At 40.4% G+C, this 27,778-nt stretch overlaps 1 protein-coding gene across 1 annotated transcript in view; it reads right to left on the bottom strand.

Annotated features, from left to right (window-relative positions):
* Nucleotides 1-27,778, bottom strand: part of HIVEP2 (HIVEP zinc finger 2) — a 95,520-nt gene that overhangs the window by 31,611 nt on the left and 36,131 nt on the right. The window contains exon 3 of the mRNA XM_053460867.1: nucleotides 17,233-17,408. Coding sequence (XP_053316842.1) covers nucleotides 17,233-17,408 — 176 coding nt within the window. The remainder of the gene's footprint in view (nucleotides 1-17,232; nucleotides 17,409-27,778) is intronic.

The following is a 27,778-nucleotide window of genomic DNA, read 5'->3' on the forward strand; positions in this document are numbered from 1 at the left end:
AAAATCATCTGTGTTTCACCAATGTTTTGTTACATCCATTCATTATTGTTTTATTTGTGTCTTTTATATGTATTATTTTTCAAATATGTTTATTATGTAGAATAAGAAAATCGTATTTAACTATTCGAGAAAAGATAAAGCAAGGAGAGATGATATTAAGGGAAACTTAAAGACGTAGGATGCATAAGTCTTCCACAGATTCTTTTATATAATATTATCGTTTACATATCTTCCTGCACTCACTGAATGTGATACGGATGTGATATGAATGGACAGCAAACATTTATTTATGGTACATAACCATAAACAGGGGGAAATGTAAGAAATCATTTTTATACTTTTATTTTGTTCTGCACATTTTAGGCCTGAATGCAACTCGAGTGCTAGGAACATATGGTATCAATTAAGTGACGTAGCTTAGAGGGTCTTGGAATGCCGGTGTATCATATGACTGTTCCAACAGGATTCCTTTACGTATACCCTAACCAAATGTAAATGGGTATAAATTGGCATGACGACAAGGATAAGGTCTCTTTCCACGCTCTCATCTTCATCTCACCAAGATACTTAGCCTACAGTACCTTTTATCAACATTTGTTCCAGCATTGGTATTGTATGAATTGTTAATTTGTCATTGAATAAACCTAATTAATAAGACATAGAAGCTGTGGTCTTGATTGCTGTTTGATCACTGGAGAAGCTTAGATATTCAAGACAAAGAATATTCTAACAAATACAAAAAAAGGATAACACAAGCAGGATCCCTCTGGTAGTTACCTACAACCCAACTCTTGAGGAAATATGCAAAATTATTAAAGACCTAAAGCCAATATTCTCAGAAGACCCCATACTGAAGAAAATATTCCCTCAGCCCCCACTACTGGCATTCAAACAACCACCAAACCCGAGGGAAAGATTAGTGCGCAGCAAACTGGCCCCAGAACAGGAGCATACACAGAATGGCACTGTACCATGCAACAAATTCCGCTGCAAACTTTGCCAACATATATGTGACAGCAACACAGCCAGTCACAACAACAAAACATACATCATCAAAGATTCTTACTCATGTACATCGGCAAACGTGGTGTACATGATACAATGTTCTGCATGTGACAAAGGGTGCTACATTGGAGAAACTGGGCTTAAGCTGCACCTTAGAATGAACCTGCACCGAAGCTCCATCAAAAACCATGAGGAAGTAAAATATTGCACCCTGGTAGGACATCATTTCACACAGAACAATCACTCCATCCAAAATCTAAAAATTAAATTACTCAAAGGAAATTTCAGAAACTCTCAGGAAAGGAAAACATTTGAGATGAAAAGGATTACACATTTTAACACCATAAAAGAGGGACTTAATGTGGATTCTGGTTTCCTTACACACTACCAGAACTTCATATGAACTTCATCTAGTCATCCAATGTCTAATTGCTGTTATTATCTTTGATGTTTTACTGGGTTATCTCTCTACCTCTCTGCATTTCTCGCCTCCCGGCCTATTATTTACGACACCCCACTCAACCCCCCCCTTCTCATCAAGAGTTATCCTCCCTTCATCAGGTCTGAAGCAATACTAATCAACATGATAGAGGTTACAACTTAAAACAAGTGATGGTATAAACCATCACTTGTTTTAAGTTGTAACCTCTATCATGTTGATTAGTATTGCTTCAGACCTGATGAAGGGAGGATAACTCTTGAAAGCTTGTCTTTTTAATATTATGTTAGTCCAATAAAAAATGTTGACATCGTATATATATATATATATATATATATATATATATATATATATATATATATATATATATATATAAATATATATACACACACGTATATAAAGTCCAAAGTATACAATTGCACACCAACCTTAATTTCTCTGCCCCGTGCCAAGTAGCTGCAGCAGTAATGCATTTAGTTTCCAAAAGTAGTTATCAGCACTCATGGGACTTGTTTTAAATAATTCCATGAAACTCAGTTTTTTCTGGTCAAAGCTCATATATATATATATTTTAATATTAATCTTAGTGTAGGGGCAAATCATAATAGTAATTGGATAGTGTTATATGACAGTATAGTGTTACGTGACATTATTATTAGCATAGTATCATTGAACTCCACTCCATTATAAACATAAAGGTAAGTGGAAACATAAAATTTCAGGTAATTGTAAAAAGCGTCACAAAAGTGATGCAATAGACTGTTAACTTATATAATAAATACTCAGCAAACTCAAAACAAATGTAAATTTTACCTGATTAGATCTAATAGTTCGAAACTAGGTCTATGCCTATAGAAATTCACGTAATAGATATTTTAATACACCTGATAACTACCACCAATTAAAATCATGCACTAACTAACATAATGTATAATTATAGGAAGTATATCAAACTACTATATATTATTTGCGGGTCTAAAGTGGGTACAAAAACAACCACTAACCCACATTTAAGACCAGTAATTTTACATGGCATACTCATATTTACTGAAACTTAAGCCACCGTTCTATATTTTCAATTAGTGAATCAGTCCTGTTCAGTCGAGGTATTCTGATATTTATTTAAATCATACTTATAACTATGTAATGAGACAGATATGTGTGTGCCATCCAGGCACTATAAAAATGAGGAAAATGACAATCTTTCATTTAGTCCACCTGGAGCCATGGTTTTCAAATGAACTATCCAGAATGTCTCGCGCTGTAATAAAATTTTGCCTCTATCACCCCCTTTTTTTACAGTATTCAAGAACGTTTTAATTGAAGGTTGTGTTGGAGCTGGATCAAATGAAATTACTTTATTTCTTTCTTGATTTTGAGTTTCCCCCTTTTCTTAAAAAAAAAAAAAAAAATTCTTTCAACCTCATACTGTGGCCAAATTCATATACATAGTAACATAGTAACATAGTTCATAAGGTTGAAAAAAGACCAAAGTCCATCAAGTTCAACCTATATACATATTGTGTCCCTACCGTGTTGATCCAGAGGAAGGCAAAAAACCCTTATGAAGCAGATGCCAATTGCCCCATACCAGGGGGAAAATTCCTTCCCGACTCCAAATATGGCAATCAGAATAAATCCCTGGATCAACGTTCTGTCCCTATTAATCTACTATCCATAACTTGTAATATTATTGCTTTCAAGAAACACGTCCAGGCTCCTTTTAAACTCTTTTATTGAGTTTACCATTACCACTTCCTCTGGCAGAGAGTTCCATAGTCTCACCGCTCTTACTGTAAAGAACCCCCGTCTGTGCTGGTGTAGAAACCTTCTTTCCTCCAGCCGTAGAGGATGTCCCCTTGTTATAGATACAGTCCTGGGTATAAATAGGTCCTGGGAGTGATCTCTGTACTGCCCCCTTATATATTTATACATAGTTATTAAGTCCCCCCTAAGCCGTCTTTTCTCCAAACTAAATAACCCTAATTCTGATAATCTTTCTGGGTACTGCAGTCCTTCCATTCCCCTTATTACTCTGGTTGCCCGTCTTTGAACCCTCTCCAGTTCCACTATATCTTTCTTGTACACTGGTGCCCAGTACTGTACACAGTATTCCATGTGTGGTCTGACTAGTGACTTGTACAATGGTAGAATTATTTCCTTGTCGTGGGCATCCATGCCCCTTTTGATGCACCCCATGATTTTATTTGCCTTAGCAGCAGCTGCCCGACACTGGTCGCTACAGGTAAATTTACTGTTAACCAAGACTCCTAAGTCCTTTTCCATGTCAGTCGTCCCCAGTGTTTTCCCATTTAATACATATTCCCAGCCTGGATTTTTCTTCCCCATGTGCATAACCTTACATTTATCCGTGTTGAACCTCATCTGCCACATCCCAGCCCAAGCCTCCAACCTATGCAGATCCATTTGTAATCGTGCACTGTCCTCTATTGTGTTAACCACGCTACAGAGCTTAGTATCGTCTGCAAAGATTGATACTTTACTATACAATCCCTCTACAAGGTCATTAATAAATATATTAAAAAGAATAGGACCCAAAACTGACCCCTGTGGTACCCCACTAGTAACAGTCACCCACTCAGAGTATGTACCATTAATAACCACCCTCTGTTTCCTATCACTGAGCCAGTTACTTACCCACATACACACATTCTCCCCCAGCCCAAGCATTCTCATTTTATGTACCAGCCTTTTATGTGGCACCGTATCAAATGCTTTGGAAAAATCAAGATATACGACATCCAGCGATTCTCCCCGATCCAGTCTTGAGCTCACCTCCTCATAAAAGCTGATCAGGTTAGTTTGACAGGACCGATCCCTTGTAAACCCATGCTGATATGGAGTCATACATTTATTTTCATTGAGATACTCCAAAATAGCATCTCTTAGGAAACCCTCAAACAGTTTACATACAACAGAAGTTAAACTAACAGGCCTATAATTCCCCGGGTCACTTTTTGTCCCCTTTTTGAATATTGGCACAACATTTGCAATGCGCCAGTCCTGGGGAACAGACCCGGTCACTATAGAGTCCTTGAATATTAGAAATAGGGGTCTGTCTATTACATTATTTAACTCCCTTAGAACGCGGGGGTCAATGCCATCTGGACCTGGTGATTTGTCTATTTTGATTTTTTTTAGGCGGCACTGCACTTCTTCCTGGGTTAGACAGGCGACATGTACTGGGGCATTTATCTCATCCTGCTGTATATTACCTGGCATTTCATTTTCCTCTGTGAATACAGCAGAGAAGAATATATTTAATAGATTCGCTTTTTCCTGATCCCCGTCTATAACTTCTCCCTCATTACTTTTTAAGGGGCCGACGCTTTCATTTTTAACCTTTTTACTATTTATATAGTTAAAGAACATTTTGGGGTTTGTTTTACTCTCTTTGGCAATGAGTCTTTCTGTCGCCACTTTTGCTGCTTTTATCTGATTTTTACATATTTTATTTTTTTCCCGATAGCTTCTTAGTGCTTCCTCACTGCCTTCCTGTTTTAGTAGCTTAAATGCCTTTTTTTGCCATTTATTGCCACCTTTACATTTTTATTTATCCACATTGGTTTTCTCTTGCTCCTGACACTTTTATTCCCATACGGTATGTACTTTTCACAGTGAGAATTTAAGATATTTTGAAAAATCTCCCATATAATTCCACTTGAAAATTAAACGGATTCATGTTTTGAGTCGGGACAAATGAAAGACCTTTAGCCAAAAGGTCCTCTTCATCTTTACTCAGGACATGACTTGAAAGGTTATAGACGGGCATTATCTCTTGCGTGGGGGGCGTCCCTTGCCCCGGTGCTTGGATATCCTCTTTCTTCTCCTCGTGCACCGTGCAACCTTCAATTAAAACGTTCTTGAATACTGTAAAAGTAGAGGTAACTGAAAAAATACATCTACTGAAAACATCTCAGCGCAATTTAACAAGAAAGGAACAATCAGCTTTGGAGAATTTGAGGAAAGATACTACCATAGCAATTCGCCCTGCAGATAAAGGAGGCGGTATAGTAATACAAAATTACTCGGATTATGCCATAGAAATACGAACTGAATTATTGGACAACACAACATATAAACAAATCCAAGAGGACCCTACTAATACAATATGACATAAATTGGAGGAATCTTTGAACCATGGTCTACAAATGAGATATATTACGATAGATGAATATCATTTTTTACTTACTACTCATCCGAGAATACCAGTGCTATATACGCTACCAAAGGTTCATAAAAATTTACAACAACCACCAGGAAGACCAATAGTTTAGGCTATTGGAAGAATCCTAGAACCTGTGGTGAAATGGCTAGATTACCAATTTAAAGAATCAGTGGAAGCCATACCAACGATCTTGAAGGACACTAACACTCTTATTAATCATCTGAAAGGAATTGATATAAGTATGGATTTCCATCGATTTTCCATAGTCATAATGTCCATGGATATCAGAAGCCTCTATACTGTAATTCCCCACGAAGAAGCAATGCGTAAACTTTTGTCAAGATCAGTACATTACAAAGGACCTCCCCTTGAATTTGTTTTGGAGCTGTTGTTGTTAACCTTACAATTGAACTATTTTAGATTCTAAACAGATTTGTTTATGCAAATATCAGGCACGTCCATGGGAGCAGCTATGGCCCCCATGTATGCTAATGCCTATGTTTATGAAGTAGAGAAGCAGCATTGGTTAAAATATAAGGAGAAGATAGTCAGATATTTTCGATATATCGACGACATTTTTATCATATGGAAAGGCACAGAAGAAGACGCAAAGGAATTTGTTGAATACATAAATGAGCTACCAACACCTATTAAAGTTACTTCCTCGATAGATAAAACTAAGATTCAATATCTGGATTTAGAAATGTATGTTGCTAACAATATCCTTAACTACACACTTTACACTAAACCCACTGACCGCAATACTATCCTACATGCCAATAGCGCCCATCCTAAGCATCTAATTCAGTCACTACCTTCATCACAGTTTGTGAGAGTATTACGTAACAATTCAGATGTTACCAATACAGAGAGACAATTGGAACAAATGCAGCAGAAATCCCTAGCGAGGGGATATACACAAGACCTCATACAGCAATCTTTGATAAAGGCCAGATTAGGTCCCAAGGAGAAAGAGATAACACGGGATCCCAAATTATATTGCACAACCACATTTAATAGGAGTAGTCACGAGCTGGCCAATAGCATTAATAGGAATTGGAATATGTTAGCTAAAGACAACACACTTTCAACGCTGTTTCATCAGAAACCAGTGATCGGTTATAGGCGGAATAAAAATTTGAGAGATCTGCTGGTTCATGTTGACCCAGTGGACAGTTATACCAATAAAAATAAGAAATATGGTGATTATGGTAGCGTAAGATGTCTGAGATGTGTGACGTGTAGTCATATGACACCTAGTAAGACATTTGCCCATCCACATACAGGGAAAATTTCAGACATAGGATCACATGCAAAACTATGTATGTGATCTATAAAATACAATGTCCATGTGGATTGGCTTATATTGGCAAGACTGAAAGTACATTGGGGGAAAGAATCAGAGGACACTGTTCCAGTATCAGAGTAGCATATAGGGACGGGGTCTCTGATAAACCAGTGGCTAAGCACTTCCTCGATGACATCTCTTCGCTTCATAGCGATTGATCACGTCCTTGAGTCTCGAAGAGGGGGTGAGGGATCTAAATAAAATTTTGCCTCTAACAAAAAAAAACCAAATTGATCTATCTGGATCTAACGAATATCTACCAAAATCCATTTAAAAAAAAATCTAAATTTCAGTTGAGGGGGGGCCAGCTCGTATGTATACCCATCCTCCGCATTATAGATCTAATGAAAAAAAACTATTGATCTTACCGGATCTAACGAATATCTACCAAAATCCATAAAAAAAAAATTCCAAATTTCAGTCGAGGGGGTCCAACCCGTATGTATTGCCATCCCCCGCACACAAAATAGGATTGTGAATACCGCCTCCTGCGTGGTAGATCTAATGAAAAAAACAGTTGATCTAACCGGATCTAACGAATATCTACCAAAATCCATAAAAAAAAAATCCAAATTTCAGTTGAGGGGGGTCCAACTCGTATGTATACCCATCCCCACACACAAAATAGGATTGTGAATACCGTCTCCTGTGTGGTAGATCTAACGAAAAAAACAGTTGATATAACCGGATCTAATGAATATCTACCAAAATCCATTAAAAAAAAATCCAAATTTCAGTTGAGGGGGGCCAGCCCCCCTCATTAAATATGCAATATCTCAGTAATTAGACTAGATTTAACAAAAATTTTGCCTGATCAAACCTGATCTAATCATAATCGGTAACATTTTGTTGAAATTTTTGTTGAGGGGGGGCTGGCTACGGGTTAGCCCCCCTGAAAAAGATTAATATTGCCTATTTTAGAGTAGATCTAACGAAAAAAACAGTTGATCAAACCTGATCTAACAAAGATCTAACAAATGCAATGATGTTTTGTAAAAATTCTTAATATGGGGGGCTAACCCGGGGGACGTGGATCCAGGTCCCCCGCAGCTGCGGGGGATCTGGATCTTAGTCGTCTCATAGTCAGACCTATTTGAGGTCTGATTATAAGACGACCCCGGTTATAAGACGAGGGGTATTTTCCAGAGCATTTGCTCTGAATAAAACCTCGTCTTATAATCGAGCAAATATGGTATGTATATATATATATTGTAGGGAACAGCTCACAATGGGGCGGCAATGACAGTATTCACACAGGTTTCAAACATAAAGCGTGTTTATTTAGGTGCTGTAGGCACAGAGCACCTTGTAAACAAAACAAACTCTAAGCATGTCCGGCTCTAACTAAACATCCAGATACCTCTCTACAAGCCTAAGGTCTGGCACAAAGCAAAGTAACAGGTCTTCCCTAGGTAAAGCTTCATACCTGTGGGCTGTAGCTGCTCCTTCACTCAGTTTCTCCTCCCCCCTGCAAACCTAACAGCCCTTTCTTTTAAGGCTTGCTCCCCAGTAATGAGCTTAGGAAGCCTCACCTGAGGGCTCCTGGGTTTGCTACCGTGCCTGGCTGAGGAAACCAGGTGAGATATATATCCCATCAACCACTCTCCCATACACTTTACCACAATACTTATATATATATACTTTATATATACATATATATATATATATATATATATATATATATATATATATATATATATATATATATATATATATATATAATCATACCTCCCAACATTTCAAAATGTGAAAGAGGGACACTTTAAAAAAAAAATATATATACATATCATGGAACTCACCAATACAAACAATTGCACTTTAAAATGTCGCTCTTGCATCGCCACTTAAAACATGCTTTATTTTGTCAGCACAGTCATGCACATTAAAAATAAGCAACACATTGAACTGAATTCCCATGAGGCTCAGCCAGACATACTACTTCCATGATGCTGGCTGAGCTGCAGATGCTAGCTGTGAACTAAAATTCCTATGATTCTCAGCCAGCCAGGTGTCTACCATAACGCTGGCTGAGCATCATTGGAAGAGTAGTCCACAGCAGCAGAGATTTTTTTTTTTATTAAAAAAGGCTACTGTTAGCCTCCCTCCTTTGATTTTGGAATCAAAACATTTGCTACTGTAAAAATTTTTAGATGAAAAAGTTCAGTGGAACAAAACAGTGATCACATTATTCTTCACAATATTCTTGTAAGAAACTTTTATTTCTTTATTAAAACATGTAACCTATTTTTTCATATTTAATAAAAGCTGTGATTGAGAATTTTTTGTTTTTATTTCCTTTTATTTGCCAACCTGCCCACCCAGTTATGCACATCTGCCCCCAGGCTTGCCTTATACCCCCCTATATGACACTCTGCCTCCCTGATATGTCTTATACCCTCCTATATGCCTCTCTGCCCCACGATATGCCTTTTAACTCCCTATATGCCTTATACCCCTACATGCCACTCTGGCAAATAGGGGGTTAAAATATGCCTTATATCCCCTATATGCCACTCTGCCCCATGAAATGCCTTTTAACCCCTATAAGGCACTCTGCCTCCAGAAATGCCTTATACCCCTATATGCCACTCTGGCAAATAGGGGGTTAAAAGGCATATCATGGGACAGAGTGGCATATAGGGGGGGTATAAGGCATTTCTAGAGGCAGAGTGGCATATAGGGGGTTAAAAGGCATTTCTGCAGGCAGAGTGGCATAAAGGGGGTTGAAAGGCATTTCATGGGGCACTCTGCCCCCAGAAAAGCCTTATTCCCCCCCATATAACACTAACCCCCCCCCCCCGACTTACCACTGCTTCCTGATGTCTGGTGGGGGCAGCGGGTGGAGGCCGTTCATGCGCCGTGCCGCCCAGTGGCCATGCCTCAGCACTTCGTCCCACGTCTTAAAAGGGGTGGGACGAAGAGCTGCTGCGAACAGGATTGAAAGCCTCTTCCGGCCGCCGGTATCCCAGTGGGCCAGCCCTGGCCTCACCCTTCCTCTGCCCCTGCAAAGCGTGACAAAGGAAGGGATAGGCGGGATGGCGGAACAGAGACCCAAAATCAGGACTGTCCCACCTAAATCGGGACAGTTGGGGGGCATGATATATTTTGCTGGTTGACCTCCAATATTTTAGATATTTCATCATCAACATTATACATTGTTTTAAAGTAAGAATTATAGAAAGCGCTAGATGGCCAGAAATAGGGAAATATGGTGAATTTGGAAAAATGACTTCCCCTTTCTTCATTACTTTTGTAAAGAATAGGAGTGGACCCTGGGCTCTTTATGAGTGCCAGTCTGACAGGGCACTTTGCTGGAGCAGCCCTCGGACTGGGCACATGGCTGGAATAGCCCTCGGTGAGGGCACTGCAAATTGTAACAGATAAGGGGCCCAATGACAGAATTACAACATAAGGCTGCAGCTCTTCACAATACAAAGACCCCGATTGCAGAAAGTGCTAGGTATTTAAAGGGAAGGGCTGCAACAAATAACAAGGCCCAGTTGACACAATTATACTGGAGCGAGTGTTCTAAAACCAGGTAGAGTGACTACTAGAGGCGGGGTGGAATGGTGACAAAATCATGGATGCAGGCTGGTTACTTGAGTATCTGGATTCCATAATACGAGAATTGCAATTTCCTCCGCTCATAATGAAAGCTCCTTCTGAGAAGAGATGTAGATGTTGCTGGGATATTGATTGACATAACTTGTGATTTGGAGAAGTCGGTCTTATGGTAGGGCATAAGATCAACATTTCATGGATGCTTGTGATAGAGATTAACTTTTTGGTAGTAGTAAGTACAATATTGTCTGCAAATAGGGTTAGATTTAGGAAGGCAATTTCTATTTTTTCTTTTCTCAGGAAGGTGTATACTCTATTTCTTTTACTCTGGGTATTAAGGCACTGAACGTTTATTGATAGACACTTAATCATTTTGAAGACGAAAAAGAATAAATCTTAACTCACTCTCCCTTCCCCTGCAAAACCTTCGATAACCATCTTCTTGTAGGAAAAAAAAACAAAACTCGTTCTCTCCCCTTTGTCTTCTTCCTGTCTCTTATTCATATAATCTTTTGTTTCTAAGCCATTTCTTAACATCCGCAAAGTGGACAAAATTCTCTAGGCAACCTTCCCACGTGATTTTCACTATATTGGGAAATCCCCACTGTAACAAGGTGCGGGGTGTTGTTGTGGAAGGGGTATACATTCCCCCTCGATTTTGCAGGGTTTTCTATGACATATAGGGCAGGCTGGTGCTCCGCCCCGCAGTTTACATGCACCTGGACTGACCCAGGATCCAGGCCAGGAGTTTAAGCTGACTCCAATGCACTGGTCAGCTGCAGGTAATTAGCTGCACTGGCTGCAATATAACCTGACCTGTTGGACAGAAGAGAGAGAGTTTGTTTGGAAGCAGCAGGGCTTGCTTTGCACAAGAGAGACCATCAAAAAGGTTGGTGGGATTACGTTTTGTTTAGTTTTAGACCCTGTGTAGTGAGGGGAGTTATATGTTAGTAAGCGCTCAGACGAGCTAGGCTTTTGTTTGTAGAGAATTTGTGTTCTATGTAATCCTGTAAATATCTTCATACGTGGACTACAAATAAATCGTGGGTGATTACCTAATTGAGATGTGGCGTTAATACCCTAGAGGACCGTGCTGTTTGGTACCCTGTGTGGGTGCAGGATCACAATATGGTGGAGAATGCGGGCATCAGCACATAAAAGGTCTGTGGGTATGCAAAGTCTCTGCCAGTCTGCATATTGAAGATTGTTTGTGAATCGTGGGACACCCACTCAGTACTGTACCTTCATACTAGTCGTCTGCCTTGGTGTTATGATGGAAGAGCTGGTGAAGGCTTTGGTACAGGCGACTGCTGTACAGCAGGAGACTAATCGTTTACTGACTGCACAGGTTGAAAACCTGAGAGAAGCCCAGCATGAGGACAGAGCTGTCCTTGCTAATGTTTTGCAGAAAGTGCTGTCGCCCTCTGCAGGGAGCCCTACTGTGGATAAGGGGCCCCGTATTCGAGCAACTGATTTCCTGCATAAGATGTCAGAGGCGGATGATGTGGAAGCTTATCTCACTACTTTTGAGAGGGTTGCTACCAGAGAAAACTGGCCAGCAAGCCAGTGGGCGGGGTTACTAGCTCCTTGTCTAAGTGGGGAACCCCAGAAAGCCTATGAAGATTTACCTGATGACCAAGCCCAGGACTATGTACAACTCAGAAAAGAAATTCTAACACGTATAGGCATAACCCCTGCCCTTAGAGCCCAAAGGTTTCATAAGTGGGCTTATGACATGGGTAAACCTACACGGACCCAGATGTATGAGTTGCTGAGGCTTGCTCAGAAATGGCTGAAACCTGAGATCAACTCTGCTACTAAAATAATGGAGATGGTGGTCATGGATCGCTTTCTCAGGAACTTGCCTACAGAACTGCGACAATGGGTCAGCCAAGGGGACCCGAAGGATCCAGAGGAGATGATGTGTCTGGTTGAGAGGTATTTGACCGTTAAGGAGCTACGTAGTACTTCTCCACAGCCAAAGTCCAGATCCCTTAACAACCGGACAAGCGTGAAAACCGGAAGCAAAGGACAAAACCCTGTACCGCGCATGGGACAATATGACTATGGTGGTAACAGGCACCCGAAATTCCCATTACGGCCACAAGAGCAGACTGAGGAACACATAAGATGCTTCAAATGCCACGAGCCGGGACATTTTGCGCGTAATTGTCCAGAGGGTGAAGAGCCCATGCAATGTGATGTAGGAGCCAGGGCCCTACACAAGACTGTGTTGACTTGTTCAAAAATGTGTGTGGTTACTAGTGCTGTTGATGCAACTCATTTAAGATCAGTGAGGGTGGAGGGGAAGAGTGTACAAGCATTGATTGATTCTGGGAGTGAAGTTACCTTGATAAAAAGTGCTCTGCTTCAGCCAGAGAAAGTAGATACCAGGCAGCTTCTTGATATTGTATGTATACATGGTGACACCCACTCATACCCCACGGCAGAGGTTGATATTGTCACGGATGTAGGAAAGGTCAAATGGCAGGTAGGGGTGGTACCCCTGTTGCCCTACGATGTAGTATTAGGGAGGGACTTCCCCCATTTCCGCAACATAACAGGAAAACCCTCAGTTCCTCAGGTAACGTGCTCTGAGGAAACCCATGAGGAAGAAGGAATGGATAATGTTTTTCCTTTCTCCAGTATTGATTGGGAGCTATGCAAGGAACAAGAGTCACCAGTAGTGTGCCTGGGTAATGAAGTAGAACCTCCCCATAATGAGGCCCCCTTAGCACAAGTAGAGTTTCAGGATCTGGGAGTCCACCCTGGAAATTTCCGAGCTGCCCAATGGGAGGATACAACCCTGACAGCAGCTAGAGAGAATGTGCAAGTAATGGAGGATACCATTGTAAACCCTGACAAGCACTTAAGTTCTCCTTATTTCAAAGTAAAACATAACCTGCTTTACCGGGTAGAGAAGAAAAGGGTTAGGGATCAAAATTTAAAAAAATATCTGGGTTATACAATAGGGCGGGGGCTCCTTAAACCACAACAGAGCAAGGTAGCAGCCATCTCCAATTGGCCACGTCCTGTAACAAAGAAACAAGTAAGGGCATTCTTGGGCTTAACTGGCTATTATCGCAGGTTCATCCCTGACTTTGCCACCATTACTGCCCCGTTGACTGAGCTCACAAAAGCTAAAGGCCCGGTTATGGTTAAGTGGACCCCAGAAGCAGAACATTCCTTTCAGGTCTTGAAAGAGGCATTGTGTTCTGACCCCGTATTGGTAGCTCCGGATTTTTCTAAACAATTCATTGTACAGACCGATGCGTCTGATGTTGGCCTGGGCACGGTTCTTTCTCAAGCACATGATGGAGAGGAACATCCAGTCATGTATCTAAGTCGGAAGTTAAATCCTCATGAACAGAGGTACTCAGTGGTTGAGAAAGAATGCCTGGCTGTTAAGTGGGCACTAGAGTCCTTGAGGTATTATCTGTTGGGTCGACGGTTTACACTGATTACTGACCATGCACCTTTAACCTGGATGAGGCAGAACAAGGAAAAGAATGCCAGGGTTACCAGGTGGTTCCTTAGTCTCCAGCCATTCCAGTTCACTATGGTTCACAGGGCTGGTACTGCCCAGGGTAATGTGGATGGCCTCTCCCGAGTTCACTGTTTGTGGTCCAAGGCCGCTCGCCCCGATGGGTCTGAGCTGGGGGGGAGGATATGTAACAAGGTGCGGGGTGTTGTTGTGGAAGGGGTATACATTCCCCCTCGATTTTGCAGGGTTTTCTATGACATATAGGGCAGGCTGGTGCTCCGCCCCGCAGTTTACATGCACCTGGACTGACCCAGGATCCAGGCCAGGAGTTTAAGCTGACTCCAATGCACTGGTCAGCTGCAGGTAATTAGCTGCACTGGCTGCAATATAACCTGACCTGTTGGACAGAAGAGAGAGAGTTTGTTTGGAAGCAGCAGGGCTTGCTTTGCACAAGAGAGACCATCAAAAAGGTTGGTGGGATTACGTTTTGTTTAGTTTTAGACCCTGTGTAGTGAGGGGAGTTATATGTTAGTAAGCGCTCAGACGAGCTAGGCTTTTGTTTGTAGAGAATTTGTGTTCTATGTAATCCTGTAAATATCTTCATACGTGGACTACAAATAAATCGTGGGTGATTACCTAATTGAGATGTGGCGTTAATACCCTAGAGGACCGTGCTGTTTGGTACCCTGTGTGGGTGCAGGATCACACCACTTATATCTAATATTGTGATCTCAAAGTATTTTTAGCACATCAGAGAAGGATTTCTTCCAGTTACAGGTGTGGGAAGACAGATCTGGGAAGAATGTAATTTTTTTTATATAAGTCGTCTTCTTTAATTCTTTCTCTTTTAATTTGGCGAATACGTTCTGTGACAGAATGACCTATCATACAGGGGCCCAAGGTACTCAGAGATGGCTCCAGCCTGGCTGCCAAACAGGCAGGAACTCCATTGTGTAAAGTAATCCCATTAACAGGATGGCTACCAGGGGGATATTCAGTAGCTAAAGGGGATTAAAGGTTGGGTTGTCTACCTGTTTATCAATGTTAATTTATGTTAATGAAGTTCTGTGGCTATATCAGTCTATGTTTTACAACAATAAACTGTTCATTCCTGCTGTACTCAATTCAAGGTAGTTGTGTCTACTTATTGGATACACATAGCAGGGTTCCAAGGTTTGCATGCTGGCTGGTGCTGGAAGTTATTCCGGGGACAACAGGAGGATACTGGGTGATCTCTGGGAGTTACTACAGCTCTCTTGGTGAACCCGTTACAACCCCCATATGCCACTCTGCCTCCCTGATATTCCGTTTAACCCCCTATATGCCAGTCTGCCTCCCTGATATTCCTTTTAACCACCTGTATGCCACTCTGCCTCCTTGATATTTTACTTTTAACTCCCTATATGCCACTCTACCCCCAGAAAGCCCTTATACCCCCCATATGCCACTCTTAACCTCCCCGACTTACCAGTGCTTCCTTACACTTCTCCCCATGCTTCAGATTCCTTGTTGTGTAGTGGTGGTAGCCGGTGGAGGTCTGTGTGATGCACACAGACAACCTCCACTGCTGCTGTCGGCACTTCTGCTGGGGCTTCTATGAATGAACACCAGAAGGTCATGTGACGTAGGCGCTCCGTCACAGAAGCCCAGGCAGAAGTGCCGGCAGCAGCGGAGGATGTGTACACGCATCGCACGGACCTCCACCAGCTGCGAGGGAGGAAGATCCAGGTCCCCTGCAGCGCTGTGGGGGATCTGGATCTTAGTCTTGTAGTCAGACCTCTATTTGAGGTCTGATTAGAAGACGACCTCGAATATATAAGACGATGGTTGTTTTTCAGAGCATTTGCTTTGAAAAAAACCTTGTCTTATAATCAAGCAAATACGGTACTTTGCTGCAGAGGGATTTAGATAGACTGGGGGACTGGGCACACAAATGGCAGATAACATTTAATGTAGATAAATGCAAAGTTATGCACTTCGGGGTAAGAAATGCACAAGCAACTTACACCCTAGTTAAATAGAGATAACAACAAATGAGAAGGATCTGGGAATTGTTATAGACAACAAACTAGGCAATAATGTCAATCAGCAGTTGCTAAGGCCAGTAAGGTATTGTCATGCATAAAAAAGGGGCATCAATTTGCGGGATAAAAATATAATTTTGCCTCTTCATAAATCAATGGTAAAACCACACCTTGAATATGCTGTGCAATTTTGGGCACCTATTCTAAAGAAGGATATTATAGCGCTAGAAAAAGTGCAGAGGCAGGCTACAACATTAATGAAAGGAATGGAACACTTTAGTTATTAAGAAAGGTTAACAAATTTAAATCTGTTTACTTTAGAAAAACGGCACCTCAAAGGGGATATGATAGCATTATATAAATCTATTCAGGGCCAATACAAACATCAGGCATTTAGACTGGAACAAAGGAGATTTAGGCAAAGGAAAGGGTTTTTTACATTGAGGACAATAAGGATGTGGAATTCTCTGCAGGGCTGCCCCTATCCTCTGGAATACCCTCTTCCGGCCTATCCATCTTTCCCCCTGCCTTCGGTCCTTCAAAAAATACCTCTGCAGAGGTAGTTTTATCAGAGTCTGTACAGATATTTGAACAGCAACTGGATGAATACTTGCAAAAACATAATATTCATATTTAATTTTTAAATTATGGGGAAATGATCACCACTTCATATCCCATTCTCTCACCTTGCCTCCAGGCTTCAGCTCTAGAGCATAACAGAGTAACCTCCCTCAAAACAAGGGAGTACTAGTTGTGATTCATGCTACCCTTATTCAGGGTAAATACAACAATTATATAAATGCTTTACAGTATGAAACTTATGAAATCATATTTACTATGTGTCTCTGAATCTTTAGTCTGCATACTTAGTAAAACAACTTATTTTCAACGATAATCCTGGCCTGGTACACTGTTATATCTGTGCATGTGCAGACACAGATCTCCCAGCTCACCATGGACAGGGGGCTGTGCGACTACACTCCATGGAATGTGGTGCCTGCATGCACATCTGATCTCTACAATAAATCCCTGGTCAATAATATAAATCTGGATATTGAACTTTCAGAGCTATTACATAAATTTTCATATTAAAATAAGCCACAAAATGGCAATAAGAAAAGACCTTAATATGCTCAGGTTGCGACCTTTATCCATGCAATGGGTTAATATATTTTAACATACCTTTTGTTTTAAAGGCAAAATTGCACAGTTTGCACACATAAGGCCTCACATCGGTGTGGGTGCGGATATGCTTCTTCAACATGCTTGGCTTTTTGCAACGTATACCACATTCTTCACATATGTATTTTCCACGACCTCGTCCTCTAACATATACATACTCTTCGTTTGATTTAAAACTGTTAAAGAGAAACAAAAAAAGTCCAAGGATTACAATTGCACACCAACCTCTGTTTTTCTGCCCGGTGCCAAGTAGCTGCAGCAATGATTCATATAAATTCCAATAATAGTTACCGGCACTCCTGGGACTTCTATAAATGATTACACGAAACTCCGATATTTTGGTCAACGTTTCAGTCTTTTTTATTTATAGACTTTCATCAGGACATGACAAAAAAAAAGAGTGCAGATAGTATTTATACTATATACCATAAAGAAATGTAATTAGCAGAACTTACCACACCTGTAGTGCTCGAGGTGACCAAACTCAGCGTGTATAGCTCTCAAGTGCGCATGTGCGTGACGTCACCAATGCATCCGAGCCTCAGACGTTTAGTCTGAGTGCCGGGTAGTTATGGCAACGTTTATATATAAAATGCAGTTAATCTGCATAACAACTGTCTAGTATGCCGATATGTGAACTTTTGTGGTATGCCCTTATATGATTGTGTATAATAATATATTTGTGTATACAAAATCAACTATTATTCATATATTGACAAAAATATTAGTGTAAGGGCAAATATATATAATAATTAAATAGTGTTATGTGTAGATATCGTGTTTTATAACTTTTTTATAGCAGAATATCATTATCCTTCACTATATTTTAAATTTAAAGGTAAGTAAAAACAAAGTATTTCAAGTAATCATGAAACCATGAAAAACAGTGCCATCAAGTATTGTATAATAAATAATAAAGTGATAAAAATTGTGTAAATTCAAAATAAACACGATTATTACCTGATTATGTCCATACTTTCAGAGCTAGGACTCTGCCTATTGATATTCACCTATTTATTTTTAAAACACCCAATAACCACTACCAATTAAAATAATGCACTACATATCATAAAGCATAATTATGTGAAGTATATTAGACTCTTATGTACTATAATAGTTACAAGACTCAAATGGATACACAGATAGCCAACAGTCCGTATATCAGACCCATTAATATGAAATAGATCTTACCCCATAATTCTATATTTTCTGTTAATGGATAAACATTATAACACTATATAAACGAAGAAAATGATAATTTCTCATTTAACCCACCTGGCGCAATAGTTTTTAAATGAACTATCCAAAATGTCTCACGCTGTAACAGATTTTTTTCCTCTATCCCCCCTCTTCGAGACTCGGGGATGTGATCAATCGCTATAAAGCAGAGAGATGTCAATGGATGTCGCTTATCGAGGAAGTGCCTGGCTACTGGTTTATCCGAGACCCCGTCCCTATATGCCACCCTAATACTGGAGCGATGTCCTCTGATTCTTTCCCCTAGTGTATTTTCTGTCTTCCCAACATACGCCAATCCACATGGACATTGTATTTTATAGATCACGTACCTTGTTTTGCATGTGATGTCTAATGTTAAAAATCTTTCCTGTATGTGGATGGGCAAATGTCTTACTAGGTGTCATGTGACTGCATGTAACACACCCTAAACACCGTACACTACCATAATTACCATATTTTTTACTTTCGTTGGTATAACTGTCCACTGGATCAACATGAACCAACAAATCTCTTAGATTTTTATTCCGCCTATAGCTTATCACTGGTCTGTGGCGAAACGATGTAGGGAGTGTGTTATCTTTGGCTAACATATTCCAATTTCTATGAATACTGTTAGTCAACTCATGACTACTCCTATTATATGTGGTCATACAATATAATTTAGAATTCTCTGTTGTCACCTTCTCCTTGGGACCTAATCTGGCCTTCATCAAGGATTGTTGTATGAGGTCCTGTGTATACCCCCTTGCTAGAAATTTATGTTGCATTTGTTCCAATTGTTTCTCTGTATTGGTAACATTTGAATTATTACGTAACACTCTCAGAAATTGTGAAAATGGTAATGACTGAATTAGATGTTTAGTATGTGCACTATTGGCATGTAAGATAGTGTTACGATCTGTAGGTTTAGTATACAGTGTATAGTTTAAAATGTTATTTGCAACATAAATTTCTAAATCTAGATATTGAATCTTAGTTTTGTGTATCTGGGAGGTAACTTTTATCGGTGTTGGTAATTCGTTGATATATTCAACAAATATCTTAGCTTCTTCTTCTGTACCTTTCCATATAATGAGGATATCGTTGATATATTGAAAATATCTGACGATGTTCTCCTTACATTTGTCTAACCAATATTGCTTCTCTACCCCATAAACATAGGCATTAGCATTCATGGGGGCCATAGCTGCTCCCATGGATGTGCCTGATACTTGCATAAACCAATCCGTTTTAAACCTGAAATAATTCAATTGTAAAGTTAATGTCAGCAACTCCAAATTCAAGGGGAGGTCCTTTATAGTGTGTTGATTTTGACAAAAGATTACGCATTGCTTCAACCCCTTCTTCGTGAGGGATATATATATATATATATATATATATATATATATATATATATATATATATATATATATATATATATATATATATATATATATATACACGTGTGTATATATATATATATATATATATATATATATATATATATATATATATATATATATATATATATATATATACAGAAGCTACTAATATCCATGGATATTAAAACTATTCCATCCATATTCATATCCATTTCTTTCAAATGATTAATCAGAGTATTCGAGAGTATTCGTTATACAACACGATATCTACACATAACACTATTTAATTCTTATTATATATTTGCCCTTACACTAATATTTTTGTCAATATATGAATAATAGTTGATTTTGTATACACAATCATATAAGGGCATACCACAAAGGTTCACATATCGGCATACTAGACACTTGTTATGCAGATTAACGGCATTTTATATATATATATATATATAAACGTTGCCATAACTACCCGGCACTTATACGTCTGGGACGCATTGGTGACATCACGCACATGTGCACTTGAGAGCTATACACGCTGAGTTTGGTTACCTCAAGCACTACAGGTGTGGTAAGTTCTGCTAATTACATTTCTTTATGGTATATAGTATAAATACTATCTGCACTCCTTTTTTGTCATGTCCTGATGAAAGTCTACATATATATATAAATATAACAAAAACCAAGTTGGCCATGTCACTGACTTAACTACACTTTACAAAAGGTTGGCTTAGCCCTTTATATAGGAGATGTTCAGCAGGGTATTTTATCAATATGTTTGTAAGGATGTTAGTCTGTGTAATTATGTTACTGTATGTATGTATGTTTTGTTTAGGTGTGTAGGTATGTTACTGTATGTGCAGAGGCAAAACTAGAAACCACAGGGCCCTGGGGCCCCCAACTTCACCAGCTGGTCTGTGCCATCATTGCCACCAAACAACTTGTCTGTGCCTTCTTTATCCCCTCTCCAACATATACTCTAGCACACATATGAAAACACACTTACACAAATTACACACACTTACTCATACTAACGCACGTACATACACTTCCATCTCACCCCACTTACACATCCATGCTCACACACAATTACACATCCACGCTCACACACACACATATCCAAAAACATGTGTGTGTTTATATAGGTATAGTGTTAGAGTTAATGGGTGTTTGTTAGTGTATCGTGTTGGATAGTGTGTGCATTTATACTGATCAGCCATAACATTATGAATAACACTGATAATCTTAACATCATGGCACCTGTCAGTGCGTGGGATATATTAGGCAGCAAGTGAACAATTTGTCTTCAAAATGAATGTGCTGGAAGCAGGAAAAACGGGTGTCTAAGTATCGGAGCGACTTTGAAAAGGGACAAATTGTGATGGCTAGATGACTGGGTCAGAGCATCTCCAAAACTGCAGCTCTGCATTAGTCAGTATCTATCGAAAGCGGTCCAAGGGAGGAAAAGTGGTCAACCCGCGACAGGGTCATGGGCGGCCAAGGCTCACTGATGCATGTGGGGGAGCAAAGGCTGGCCTGTGTGGTCAAATCAGACAATTTACTGTAGCTCAGATTGCTGAAAAAGATAATACTGGTTCTGATAGAAAGGTGTCAGAACACACAGTGCATCACAGTTTGTTGCTATGGGGCTGCGTAGCTGCAGACTAGTCAGGGTGCCCATGCTGACCCCTGCCCACCCTCAAAGGCACCTCTATTAGGCTTGTAACATAACAACTTCATCATGCAGCAGTAGAAGAAGGTGGTCTGATCTGATAAATCACGTTTTCTTTTACATCACGTTAATGGCCGGGTGCATATGCGACGCTTACCTGGAGAACACATGGCATCAAGATACATCCATGGAGGCCCCACCTCGCACCTTTCAGGACTTAAAGAATCTGCTGTTAAAGTCTTGGTGTCAGATACCACAGTACACCTTCAGAGGTCTAGTGGAGTCCATGCCTTGATGGGTCAAGGCTGTTTTGGCGACAAAAGAGGACCTACACAATATTAAGCAGGTGGTCATAATGTTATGGTTGACTAGTGTATATAAGATCGTATATGTGAGTATGATGTTGTGTTTGTATATCTGCATGTAATGAGGTTAGCATGTGCGATTTGTTTGCATTTCTGTTCCTTTAAGATGAGTCGCCCAGTCCCCAGTTGTTAAGCAATCAGAAAACCCAGCAGAGCTGCCTAGCAGGATACTTATAGCAGCTGCTGGTAAAATAAACAAGCATGGTTGTTCTGTTCATTAAGCAAGGGTTGCCATATGTTGGCCAACATATTAAGTGATGCCCTGAACTATATGTGATTGTATAACATTTAAGGCATTTGTTCATGTGGCAGCAATTCAATGCATTTAGGCATGTAGACGTGGTCAAGACAACTTGATGAAGTTTAAACTGAGCCTCAGAATGGGGAAAAAAGGGGGATTTAAGTAACTTGGAACGTGGCATGGTTGTCGGTGCCAGACGGGCTGGTCTGAGTATTTCAGAAACTGCCGGTAGAGGGGTGTCCTGTCTTGAATCCCGGGTAGAGGGGTGTCCTGTCTTGAATCCCCGGTAGAGGGGTGTCCTGTCTTGAATCCCCGGTAGAGGGGTGTCCTGTCTTGAATCCCCGGTAGAGGGGTGTCCTGTCTTGAAGCCCCGGTAGAGGAGTGTCCTGTCTTGAAGCCCCGGTAGAGGGGTGTCCTGTCTTGAATCCCCGGTAGAGGGGTGTCCTGTCTTGAAGCCCCGGTAGAGGGGTGTCTTGTCTTGAATCCCCTGTAGAGGGGTGTCCTGTCCTGTTCGTGTCAGATCTTGAGTATTCCTTGTCTTGTTCCCTGTATTATGTATTTTTTGTCTGGTTATGTTTCTTGCACTGTCCCTCTTGCTTGCTATGTTTCTCCTGTACTCTGCTTAGCTTCCATACTCTCAGCCTGCAGCATCCTGCACATGATTCCAGTGCTATGTCTCATGCCTGCTCCAGGGTGCCTGCAGGATATCTCCAAGTTCTGCTCTGTTCTGCCATCATCCGCTGCTATGTCAGGGTGCTGGTATGTGGCTGCACAACCCTAGATGCCCACCGGGAGAGTGCTGTCGCTCTGCACCAGGCCCTGTCCAACTCCGCTACTGCACTGTAACTTCTGAACACAATCTTGGGGTCTTTACAGTCGTCTGTATGGACCCGGTTCCTGACAGTGAATTCATCATACCTTACGTTATATAGTGAGCGATAGAATGTTGCCATTTCATTCACATATAGGGTTATGAATTTGGTAACCAGATTATAAGCTTGCGAGCAGGTGACTTGCTTTGGACTGAGCATTTTGCTTTCTTAGTGATTGTAATCTGTTTACCAGATCTTTCAGGTGCTGTTTGTTCTTTAAAAGAACACCCTACTGGATGGGCAGCCCTCTTACAACTAAGTTTATATCCTAGCCAAACTGTGGCTGTGGATTTTCGAGTAGCATAGTGGAAATACTCTGATTGCCCTCCAGGTCTTGAATTCATGGTCCCATAGAAAGGTTGCATTTAAATGCCACCTGCCCGAGCTGGTGGGTATTCTTTGGTTAGTGAGACCATACTGATGCGCGGTCTGACCACAATATCTGAATATATTGAGCTTCCATGAGGATATAGTCTGGTGAAGCATTTTTGTGCTGTGAAGTAGTATGTAAATTCTCTAGAACCTGAGTTTAAGCATGTCCAAATGCCATATACGTCATGTAGATAGAGAAGAGTCAAGAGATTTCAGATTAAAGATTAAAGTCCCCTGTCACAATCGTTTTGGTTTTGTACTTTATCAACGCATTTTGGACAAATGGAACCTGAGCTTCATTTATTGTTTAGGAAGCAACTTCTTAAACCGCATCTGCCCTTTGGATCTTTATATTGTTTAAGAAGTGTAAAAGACCAGTCCAGTATGCATACTCTTTCTTTTTTTTTACAGCATTCATAGTGTGGAACGCTTGTGGGAAGTGTTTGGAATGACGGAGCTGCATTCTTCATCTACCACTTCTGCTGGAAAGCTATTCCATGCATCCACTATCATTACCATAAAGTCATATTTCCTGATGTTACCTTTAAACCTTTGCCCCTCTAGCTTAAGACTATGTCCTCTTGTTGTGGTAGTATTTCTCCTTTTAAATAAACTCTCTTCCTTTATCTTGTTGATTCCCTTTAAGTATTTAAATGTTTCTATGATACCCCCCTAGTCATGTCTTTCTTCCAGGCCATATATGTTAATAACCTTAACCTTTCCTGGTAAATTGTATCCTGTAATCCATGAACCATTTTTGTAGCCCTTCTCTTAACTTTCTCCAACATATCTATATCCTTCTGGAGATATGCTTCCCAGTACTGTACACAATAGTCCAAGTGAGGTCTCACCAGTGCTCTGTACAACGGCATGAGAACTTCCCTTTTTCTACTGCTAATACCTCTCCCTATACAACCAAGCATTCTGCTAGCATTTCCTGCTGCTCTACTACATTGTCTACCTACTGTTAAATCCTCAGAAATAATTACCCCTAAATCCCTTTCCTCACACATTGAGGTTAGGACAGTATCAAATATTCTATATAACGCCCTCGGGTTTCTATGCCCCAGATGCATTACTTTGCGTTTATCCAAATTAAATGCCAGTTGCCACAGCTCTGGTTTATCAGCAAAAAGACATACCTTTCCATCAAGACCTTCTGCAATATCACTAATAAAAATATTAAAGAGAATGGGTCCAAGTACAGATCCCTGAGGTACCCCAATTGTAACAAGACCTTGCCATTGACTACAACCTCTGTTTTCTGTCAATCAGCCACTCTCTGTCAATGCTCCATCTCATTTCCCATAGATCTGCTTCTGATCTTGCTTCTTCTTTTTATTCAGTCTTCTCTCTGTCAGCTTTTCTATCAACATCACCTATGTAACTTTTGATACACAGAGGTTACCTTTTTTCAACAGTGATCTGGGAACCAATCTGGATTGATGCCTGTTGGTTAGTAACAGGAGATTCGTTCTCTCATATGGTTTTGTCCCTTGATACACTATGTGTCAAAACATATGTGTAAATCTGACAAGTTTACATGAGCTTGTTGGAAATCTCATTCCAAAATTGGAAAGCTTTTCATAATATATTGGATTGTGCTCATTCAGCCAAAACAGCATTCCAATTCACCCCAAGGGTTAAGGTCAGGGCTCTGCTTGAGTTCCTCCACACTAAACTTATCAAGCCATGTGTTTCTGTACCTTATTTTGCGCACAGGGGCACAGCCATGCTGGAACAGGAAATGGTCTTCCCCAAACGTGTAAGCAAATAATTGTCTAAAATGTATTTGTATGCTGTAGAATTAATATTACCCTTCACTGGAACTAAACAGCTTAGCAAAAACACAGATAAATGCCCCGGACCATTATCCCTGCTCCATCAAACTTTACAGTAGGCACTATGCATTCTGGTAGATAGTGTTCTCTTGGGCTTTGCCAAATGCAGCTTCATCCATTAGACTTTCAGATGGTGAAGCATGATCCATCACTCTAGATAACACGTTTCCATTGCTCCACAGTCCAGCAGCAGTATGCTTTACACCATTACACAATTAGAATTACGCATGGCGATCTTGGGCTTGTGTGTAGCTTCATGAAGCTTCTCATGTTGCTTCCAAAGGCACTTTGGGACCTTGTAGAGAGTGCTTAAGCATTTGGTCTACCACTTAGCTGAGCTTCTGTTACTTCTAGATGCCTCAGTTGCAGGATAATAGCCCTTATTGTGAGGCAGATCTAGCAGGGTAGCAATTTTACAAACAGACTTGTGGCAAAGGTGGCAGCCTATGGCCATTTCTAAAGTCACTGGGTCCTTCAGTACAACCTATTCCACTGCCAATGGGTGTGACTAAAGCACCTAAACTCAATAATTAGGATGGGTGTCTACATATTTTTGGTCATATAGTGTATATTCCAGTTTATATCAGCTTCAAATATAGAATAAAATAAATGTGGCAATGTTTTTTAGTCCAGTTTAATTGACGAAACTGTAGATGTGTCGTTGTTGTCATATGTAAAGGCTGTTTTCAGTCTGTATTTGTGGGAGGGGTCTCAGGACCCTCTCCTTCAGGACATTTCATTAGTGCTGGGCATTTCATTAGCGCTTGCAGAGTGTTCCCTTCACTACATTAGAACAGATCAGAGTTAAAGTGTGTCGGTATCTAGGGGTGGGTCATGCCCAAGACATTATCTGGAATCACTTCTAGGCTACCTCAACTTCATCATGAGAATTATTCCCAGGGCAGAGACTGCCTTTCATACTTGCCCAGGTCATTTTCCTAGGCCTTCCTGAGGGCAGTATCACTTTTTGATCAAAGAGCTAGAGCAGAGTTATGCATATGGATGATGTTTATCCCACAGTCATTTGAAAGCCAGGCTTTCAAATGCCATATTTCACTTCTCTTAACTTCTGGTGCCCTGTTGAGGAACTGAAGTGTCTGGCAGCCTAACTCTCCAACAGGCCAGGAGACAGCACTTTACTACCCTTTCCCCTTAATCTCTTAACCACGACAGATTTCCTGGGCTGCTGACTGTTAGGGTAGGTGGGTTAATTTAGGGGAAGTTATAGTTAATGGGGTCTTCAGGGTTAAATTAGGGGTGGCTGTGGTTGATGGGGCCTTCAGGGTTAATTTAGGGGCAGTTGTGGTTGATGGGGTCTTAAGGATTAATTTAATGCTGATGACTGAGGGTTAATTTAATTAAATAAAGTTAACTTAAGGTGCAGTTAGAGGTAAAGGTGGGCAGTGAAGATTATTAATGTATTTATTTATAAAAGTCCCATGATATGTCTTTTAACCCCTATATGCCAGAATGGCATATAGGGGTATAAGGCATTTCTGGAGGCAGAGTGGCATATAGGGGGTCAAAAGGCATTTCTGGAGGCAGAGTGGCATAAAGGGGGTTAAAAGGCATATCATGGGGCAGAGTGGCATAAAGGGGGTTAAAATGCATATCATGGGGCAGAGTGGCATAAAGGCGGTTAAAAGGCATATCATGGGGCAGAGTGGCATTTGGGAGGGTATAAGGCATTTCTGGGGGCAGAGTGGCAAGCCTGAGGGCAGATGTGCATAAATGGGGGGGCAAGTTGGCAAATTAAAGGGAAAAAAAAACAAAACAAAAATTCTCAATCACAGCTTTTCTTAAATATGAAAAAATAGTTTACATGTATTAATAAAGAAATAAAAGTTTCTTACAAGAATATTGTGAAGAATAATGTGATCACTGTTTTGTTCCACTGAATAAAATGGAACTTTTTAATCTAAAAATGTTTGCAGTGGCAAATGTTTTGATTCCATTATGTCTAATGTATTTAATTTATTAGGGCCTTTTAACACTTTTACTTTCTGGCATTTTAATACAAATAATGTGATAAAATGTTTTATAGTTATTTGTATGGCAAATAGTGTGACTCAGGTATGTATAAGGGGTGCGTGTGGGTATAAGAGCTCGACCGCGAGATAAGCATTTTTATCAAAGTTTTTTTTATTCTGCTGTTTGTTTAACATCCTATGTTGCTTTATATTATTTTAAATAAATGAAACATTTAAATTTTTTTATCCGATTAATCGAAAAAATTATCGGCCAACTAATCGATTATGAAAATATATATGTCAGGGTCCATCCAGGGTGCGGAGCTGTGTATCTCTGTTTTTCCCTGCCTTGCCTCAGTTCCCAGGGAGAGGGTAGATAGTGAGAAGGGGGGTAGAGAGAGAGTAGATAGCCTGAGAAGGGGGGAGAGGGGGTAGATGGTATGAGAAGGGGGTAGATTGGGTTGGGGGCCCTTAACAGATTCTCGCACCGGGGCCCTGAGGCTTCTAGTTACGCCCCTGGCAGTTGCCTTGTCTGGGATGCCTGGTACTAAGACCTACAAACATAAATATTTATTTCTTATGAGAAAAAGAAAGGTGTTATATTGAAGAACATGAA

This window comes from Spea bombifrons, chromosome 3 (assembly GCF_027358695.1).
Source record: "Spea bombifrons isolate aSpeBom1 chromosome 3, aSpeBom1.2.pri, whole genome shotgun sequence".
Taxonomy (NCBI): Eukaryota; Metazoa; Chordata; class Amphibia; order Anura; family Pelobatidae; genus Spea; species Spea bombifrons.